The sequence below is a fragment of the Diceros bicornis genome, chromosome 10, assembly GCF_020826845.1.
Source record: "Diceros bicornis minor isolate mBicDic1 chromosome 10, mDicBic1.mat.cur, whole genome shotgun sequence".
Classification (NCBI taxonomy): Eukaryota; Metazoa; Chordata; class Mammalia; order Perissodactyla; family Rhinocerotidae; genus Diceros; species Diceros bicornis.
In genome coordinates this window covers 81,339,688-81,347,716 of record NC_080749.1, presented here as the reverse complement: position 1 = coordinate 81,347,716, position 8,029 = coordinate 81,339,688, and the positions used below count along the sequence as shown (strand labels likewise).

At 44.7% G+C, this 8,029-nt stretch overlaps 1 protein-coding gene across 2 annotated transcripts; it reads right to left on the bottom strand.

Annotated features, from left to right (window-relative positions):
- Positions 1-907: 907 nt before the first annotated feature.
- On the bottom strand, positions 908-7,217 carry CTLA4 (cytotoxic T-lymphocyte associated protein 4). 2 transcript variants are annotated; one of them, XM_058548655.1, is made up of 4 exons: positions 6,985-7,217; positions 3,801-4,148; positions 3,234-3,343; positions 908-1,998 (listed from the first exon to the last, which is right to left on the bottom strand). In XM_058548655.1, exons 1-4 carry the CDS (start codon positions 7,091-7,093, stop codon positions 1,894-1,896), a joined length of 672 nt encoding a protein of 223 aa, XP_058404638.1. In that variant the 5' UTR covers positions 7,094-7,217; the 3' UTR covers positions 908-1,893. The 2 variants fall into 2 exon arrangements, with proteins under 2 accessions (XP_058404638.1, XP_058404639.1); XM_058548656.1 differs by lacking the exon at positions 3,234-3,343.
- Between the last annotated feature and the right edge of the window lie 812 nt (positions 7,218-8,029).

Sequence of the window (8,029 nt, the reverse complement as noted above, 5' to 3'; positions counted from 1 at the left end):
CTTGATGGATAAAAGAAGCTCTGGGGAGCTTGTTGGAAGAGCAAACTCCTGGCCCCATTGCCCAAAGATTCTGATTCAGCACATCTGAGGTTAAGCACTTGAATCAGCAGTTTTAGTAAGTGACCGAGTTGATTCCGTTGCAGTGGTACCTGGCCACATTGAGAATCATCTCAAAAGACAATAACAGGATGTGGAGGTCAAGGATAAGAAACCTTGAGTGGAAACCAAGCAGGCTGAGGCTCCACAGTGGTTAACCAAGAATCATAGACAGCTCAGTGGGCCAGGCCCAAGCCCGGCGGCTGGTAGCGACACAGGCCCACAGGTAGCTTTCCCCACACCTGTGAAATAGTCCATTTGGAAGCCACCGGGAAAAGCTCCATTTGCCATGGAAGCAGATCAAAATGGCTGTGAGGAGCATGGTTGACAATACAGGAGTTGCCATGGCAACTATAATCCCTGTAGGAGCGGAGCTGAGAAAGCAAGCGTGGGTAAGGAAGAGGAGGTGAGGAACTGGTGCTAAAGACAGTGCTGCGTGGTTTACAGAGGACTGCCATCTCTGTGGGAATTGCTTTATAGCTCAAATAGGAAGAAATCGGAAGGACAGAGGATGAATCCCTTCCTGAATGGCATGCAGGTAAAGGGCTGGTGGAGAGCTGACTCATGAAGCATTATTTGCCCTTTTGGGTTTTTTCAGTTTGTTCCCAGGGTTTCTAACATTGGAGACACCACCCACTGCTGAACGAATCAATTAAAACAAATTCAAACACATACTCAAATACAAGGAAGAGAAAAACAACTCTGGAAAACGACACCATATATTTTTATTTAATTAAAAATATTATACACGTTGTTGCATTTTCATGGAAAATATTGAGTTAAAAAACACCAACAGTGTTAGTTTTCAGAAATCTTCGTCACCCCACTCTGTCACCTGCTGCTTTTTTCTGTCCGTGGCATTAACCATGTGTGGGGAATTGGGGCCCTGAGGAACTGGAGCCTCCTTGAAGTTCATAACTACAGGACTCCTGGAATGAGCCATCTTCTCAACAGCAGTGTTCCGTCGAGTTAATTCAGATACCACCCACATTGGCTTCCTTGCAAACCATTGAAAGGAGCTGATAAAAGCCCAAAGCACATGTCAACACCAATTCAGCCCAAGAGGTCTGCAAGAATCGGCTATGACCGCGTCCAGTTTCCAAGCCAGTTAGCAAGTGACCTTGTATTCTACCTGGTGTATTAGTGTCCTGAGCCCTTCCACAAAGCTTCCCCTGACCCCTGGTGGGAAGACACTGCCATATAGTGTTTATATTCAAACCATCAGCAAATACACAAAAGCACATGTGGCCCCATGCACAATATTATCAAATAAAAAATACATATTGGTACAATACAACCTTTGGAATCACTGGCTAAAATATAGCCATATGAGTATTTTTAAAGTCTTCATATAATTATACATTTGGTAAGAAAAATAACACAGCATAAAAATTTAACGTGAAAACATCATTTCAGCTATAGACTCTCACATATAAGTACAAGGTGTGTACAATATTGTCCTCTCCCTTACACTCTTCCTTTGCTTTCTTTGGACTGTCCCATTCCCTAACTTGTATCCTTGATCCCACATCACAAGGCTGCATCCCCGTATTGCTCCCGAGTGATGCTTTTACTAAAATTGGATCTGATGTGACAGAAACATCCCGGCTCTGTTTTCCTGCTCCCTTGCTTTAAATTGTATTACACTTAATTTGGGTTCTGCATCCAGCTTTATATCAAAGAGAGGTGAATCCTCCCAAAATACACAAACAAACAAACATAGCTGGATAGCAAAAAGTTAGAGTTACTTCGGCTCTTAGAAATTGGAAAATTGTCTTTCCTCTTCATAATGGTCTCTCAATTGATGGGAATAAAATAAGGCTGAAATTGCTTTTCACATTCTGGCTCCGTTGGGGGCATTTTCACATAGACCCCTGTAGTAAGAGGACTTCTTTTCTTTAGCTGCCAAACACAACAAGAAACAATAATTATTATTGAGAAATACAGAAGCCACTTCTAACCATAATAGGACTCGACAGATACTGGTTCTCTACCCTGTTGAAAAATGGATGTTCACAATAGATAGAATTATAAGCCCCAGGAGACTTTCTTGATTCAGCTACTAAAATTCATTTTAGATAAACAAATGCTATTGATGTAAAATAGCCACCATTTTCTCTGTCTGGAAGATACAAGAAAGAGACTTTGGAACAGCTTCTGAAAGATGCCCAAAATACCTACATAGTTGCCTGAATCTTGTCTGTGGGGAGTGAGTTTGATAAGATAGTAAACCTAAGTTGTCCTGTTTGAGAGTTGTATTTCTCGTGTCCACTCCAAATATACTTCTTATGACTTTTTCTCTGTCTGCCTTAGTTTCCAGTTTTTATCACCTCAGTAAGTTGAGGTCTAGCCTACTCATCTGTGTGGCAGATTGTAGCAAATAAGGTAGGAAGAAGTGGGTGTGTGGGGGGGGAGGGGGGTGTAAGACAGACAGAGAGAAAGGGAGGGTTGGAGGGAAGGAGAGAGGAAAGGGAGGGAGAAGTCTGTGATGACAAAGCCAGCCTTGAAGAGGTGGCTGAGAGGGACAGTCAGAGAGAAATCCTGATCTCCAAACCTTTGTCTCTTCCAACAACAACTGTAGTAAATGAAAACTGGAGTTTTCATTTACTGGGCTGGAAGAGAGGGCAATACTTGCTGGTTGAGCAGATAGGGTAACAGGGAGCCTGGACAGGTGTGAGGTGGACAGCTATAGCTTGGACAAGAAGGCGCAGTAGGGTGACACCGAGAGATGGCTTCCAGGAAAAGTAGAGGGATATTCAGGGGGAGAGTAAAATCCACCCAGCATTCTAGCAGCATTCTGTCCAACCTAATCTTGTGTTTCAGGGTTGTTAACTCAAGTACAATTGTCATGAAGATAAAGAACAAAACAGCTGCCCCGTGTTGTTCAAACAGTTACTCAAACTGAAACTCTGTCAGAAGACACAAACATTCAATGTCAAACACACTCCTCTATAGTGTTAGTCATCCCGAAACCTCAAATGCCAATGCCAAGGGTTCTAGTGTGTTCTTTACCACTGTCCTTTCTCTTCTTCATTTATTGCTTCATCTCAAGAACACTAAACTCACAGTGTCATTGGTCAGTTGTTATTAGTAAAGGCATCCCCTCCAAAATGGTGCATTGTCTGTATCACACTCACCATTCTGCTCAAAGAAACAGCTGTGATAAGGAAGCTGTAGAAAAACAACCCGGAACTGACTGCTGCCAGGACCCAGAGGAGGAAATCAGAATCTGGGCATGGTTCTGGGTCTGCAACAGAAAACCAAGCAAGCCTCCCTGAGACACTCTTCAAACTGCAGGGCCCTACTCCCCCCATGGGTGAAAAAGGGAACAGGTTAGAGCTTCCAGATCCTGACATCCCCCCAGATGCTGTTGCTAGCCCGCAGGTGAGTCTGGCTCTTTGGAGCTACCTCCCAGGGGCATCATAGCAAAGGCACAAGGCCAAACTTCCTGATGGTTATCACTCCAGAGTGACTGGCCCAACCTCCCAGTAGAAAACACCTTCCCCACTATTTATTTAATAGTCAGGATGCCATTTGGGTGGCCACCCATGCTAAGCAAGCCGACCATGTGGTATACCAGAGACTCTTAAAGAGAACTTTCACAATCCTGAAAATGAATCACCTGACTTAAAGACCCAAACTGTCTTCATGCAAAGAAGACAGCAACGCAAAAGGTGCCAGCTTAGTGACGTGGCTTTGCTCACCGATGACATAAATCTGGGTTCCGTTGCCCATGCCCACATAGTAGGGCGGCGGGTACATGAGCTCCACCTTGCAGATGTAGAGCCCCGTGTCCATGGCCCTCAGCCCTTGGATGGTGAGGTTCACTTGGTTTCCACTGGAGGTACCGCTGCAGGTGGAATCATCTAGAAAGGTCAACTCCTTCTCCACCGTGTACGTCGCGGCACAGACTTCAGTCATCTCGCTGCCGGCCTGCCGCAGCACTGTCACTCGGACCTCGGCGGCTTTGCCTGAAGACCCGTACTCACACACAAAGCTGGCCACACCCCGGCTGCTGGCCAGCACCACGGCGGGCTGGGCCACGTGCACCCCTAACGGGAAAACCACAGGGAGCTCAGTGAACTCAGGCTCACCCAGACCAGGCCCAGGCAAGACCTTGGGCCAGAGAGGGTCTATCTCTGATGGGCACCCTCCCCTTCAACAAACCCATCATCCTCCCCTACCCCTTCCCTTCTCCACCCATCCCAGCTTCTCTTCCGTCTCTCAGCTATCTTCCAGTGACTCCCCATAGAGGTGTTTCTCATGGAGAAATAGTTTCTTGAAGGCAGGTGGTTGTGGCAGGACGAACACTGATGTGACAAACAGAAGACTTGGCTCTACCATGAAATATGTGATTTGGGGTAAGTCAGGTCTCCTCTGTAGCCTTCATTTTCCCTCACATGCAGTAAGGGGATTAGATCAGATGCTGTCAGAGTGTCTTCCTACTCTGGTATTCTAAGGTTATTCCAGAACCATAGGAAGAATAATTCAGGAACTATAATGAGTAGTATGGGAAGTTTTGGATGTTAAGGTACAGAATCTTACTTTATCCCTCAAAGTATCCGTCAAAAACCTCTGCCCACGTTTACTTGGCACTGTACCTCTACCATCCAAGAGCAGCCGAGCCTTGGCTCACTGTCCCAGCCGCCCCTTCCCTGGCATTCTTATCACAGAGTGAAGGATGCTGCTACATGAAGGAAGCCACAGAGCAGAGGGCACCAGGTCGTTTCCTCTCTAGGCTGAGGCAACCCTGCTGTTAACTTCTGTGGGCTTCCCCGGCCACCACCACCACCTCTTCCGCCACCCTCTCGCCTTCACCTGAACACCCTCGCGCTCCTTTGTTCTTTTTCCCTCTGACTTCTACAGGATAAGAAAGGCCCGCTGTCCATAGAAAAGGCTCACATCATCCAAAAAAATGGTGGCTTCACGTCAAATTACCTTCCTGTAACTAACCTGGCCCCTCTCCAGTCAATCATACAAGTGACACTCAAACCTTAGATAGAATCATGTAACTCATTCTGCTCAAACCCTTTGATGCCTTACATACCATTGATTGCAAAAACAAACAACATTCAATGTCCTCCATGATCCATTCCGAACCCAGCGCTGCAGTCTCAGTTCCCCTCTTCCTGTGTATAAATCACTCTATACTGAAGGCATTAGTCCTTTCCCCTGAGCACCCGTACTAGACAACACCTATCCTCAGAAGAGAGGAAGCTATGGCAGCAGCCACCCCCATGGTTAATCCAGCAACCTCGGCTGACTAGACACAGTCTCCTTCCCCAACCTTCATCTCTGTCTATCAGAGATGCCCTCTGAGCATCCTATGCACTATTATAACGCCACTGCAGTACTCAATCAAGTTCTGCCCTTGATTGAAGTTTTTTGTGCACTAATCACACCTCCTCTGCCTGTGGCTTACAAACTCTTGGGAGCAGCCATTCATCCTACCCAAACGGGCACTCAATGATTGCTATTGTACTGACTCTGAGGCTAGAGAAGACTGAGTCTCCTGCCACCCCCTAGGCAAGCCCCCAGTTATCACCACTAAATCTGGTCACACTCAATTTTCCGGTATCTACCATCCCAGTTACAGGCTGAGATAAATTTTCTAAAAAGGAAATTTGACTACTTCTAAGGTTATTTAATTTTTACATGTTCAAAACATGTGAAATACAAAAATGTATATGAACATTTCTTATCTGGTAAAAATTAAATCATCAAATATCTTTTGAACACTGACTTCGTACAAACCACATGGTTTCTTAACTGAGAAGGTCTAGAGAGAGAGAAAGTTGAAATTCAGTGGGTATGTTCATCATTTTATACCATGTAACAAACCTGATATCAACCTCTAAGGAGTTTTATTTTGTCTGAAAACTGTGGAACCTGCCTCTGAGTCCACAGGTAGGTCAGGCATCAATTAAGCATATTATGCCAAACAAACCGATGGCTTGCTTTCTTTCTTCCTTTCTTCCTTCCTTCCTTTCTCTTTTTGTTTTACAATTTGAAATTGCTTTCATTTTTTAAATAATTAGCTAACTAGTATATAGAATTGATTAAGAGGACCTTAAAACATTGAATTGAGGGGGGCCAGCCGGGTGGCATACTGGTTAAGTTTGCATGCTCTGCTTCTACGGCCCAGGGTTCCCGGGTTTGGATCCCGGGCACGGACCTATGCACCACTTATCAAGCCATGCTGTGGCAGCATCCCATGTATAAAGTGGAGGAAGATGGGCGCAGATGTTAGCCCAGGGCCAATCTTCCTCAGCAAAAAGAGGAGGATTGGCAACAGATGTTAGCTCAGAGCTAACCTTCCTCACACAAAAAGAACATATATATTGAATTGAGTAAAAAAAGGCATTCTTCCCAAGATTTTCTTAAATTTTAAATAAGCTGGTTAATTAGTTTATAAAAGTGAACTAAAGAGCCTTAAAACACTGAATTAGGTAAGAAAGAAACTTCCCATGATTTTCTTAAGTCAATGTTTTTTAAAAAAGGAAATCTTGAACTCACCATGATCCTAAGCTCAAATGTATTTAGAACTGTGGATATCTTTTCTGTCTTAAATCACTTAACTTGACAGTATTTTCTTCCAATCTTATAGAAGTGTGTGAAATTGCTCATGTCTCCCAAACCAACTCAGAAGTATTCATTAAGCCCTTACTAGATGCCTGGCACTCTGCTAGGAGCTGTATCTCTGCTTATTTGCTGCCACCAGCTATCCCCTATCTGCCTTGGAATACAGAGCTATCCAAGCCAGGAGACTGGAGTTTTACCTCTATCTTCTGGCTTTGCTTTAAATCACTGCCCTTGGCTGCTGAAAGAAATGAAACCCAGGTGGGAGAAGGACTTCCTCCACCTTCAGGCTCCAAGAGCCTCACTCACCTTTGGAGAAGACGGGGATGAAGAGGAGAGAAAATAGGGCAGTGCAGGGCCAGGTCCTGGGAGCCGGGTCCAGCCGAGCCGCACACCTCCGGAACCCAACACAAGCCATGGCCTTGTGGGAGTGGTGTTCAGGTCTTCAGGAAGCAGAGCGAAACCTTTCAGGATCCCGAAGCTTTGAAATGTGTTTGAACCCACACAGAATCAAGGACTTTATATAGCTGGCTTTGATCCCAGGCGTGGACTACACATGTGCACACACAGAAGGCACCTGAATAGAAAGCCTTTTTGTTTTGGTTTTACGAGAAAGGAAGCCGTGGGTTTAGCTGTTACGTCGAAAAGATAACCTCAAACACTCAAAGTAAAACTGAACAAAACAAGCCAATCCATGGATGGAAAATGCACTCAATCTGAAACTGAAGCTTCTTGTTCACTTTGAGGATAACCAAGTGGAGACAAGGAGAAGTTCCTGGAGTGCAGGAGCCCCGCTGAAGTCCCCATTTTATCCAATTGTCTGGTTATCTGTTACCACCCAATTCATTTCATTGACACCCCAAAACTGCCAAGCTGCCGGCTGTCTGAGCCCTTGAGCTAATGACAGACTTCGTCTGTGGACATCATTGATAAGAGCTCTGAATTCCACCTGTGACGTGCCATCCCTGGCATGCTTTACAAATAAGAGTTTATTTCTCCTAGCTCAATTTAGCATTTTGTTGAATGAAAACACGAAAATCACAGGAAATAAACTGATCTGCTTCTGGTTTTGCAGAGCAGGAAAGAATTCAGGTGTTCTTAAAAGACTTAACAAAGACAGAACAGAACTGGAGAAGGTCCAGAAACAGTCAACCAAAATGATCCAAGAGGTTCAAACCTTCCATAAGAGGATAGACTTTTTTTTTTTCTAATGGGAATTTTTCAAGCAGAAAATCCAAGAATTTCCAAGGTTAAATATGACTGAAGTTCTTAAATTTGTGAAAGTTGTAGATAGGACAAATGTTCATCCTGTAAGAGAATACTAAGCATTGGGGACACCCCCCTTAAAACTGGG

What these genes read in the sequence shown, in the direction of transcription:
- CTLA4 (XM_058548655.1), bottom strand. Translation starts at nt 7,093, where the DNA reads ATGGCTTGTGTTGGGTTCCGGAGGTGTGCGGCTCGGCTGGACCCGGCT. An exon ending in AACCCAGATTTATGTCATCG is followed by an intron (nt 3,344 to 3,800) that starts GTGAGCAAAGCC and finishes TTTCTGTTGCAG; the next exon opens with ACCCAGAACCATGCCCAGAT. An exon ending in CTGTTTCTTTGAGCAGAATG is followed by an intron (nt 1,999 to 3,233) that starts GTGAGTGTGATA and finishes TGTGTTTGGCAG; the next exon opens with CTAAAGAAAAGAAGTCCTCT.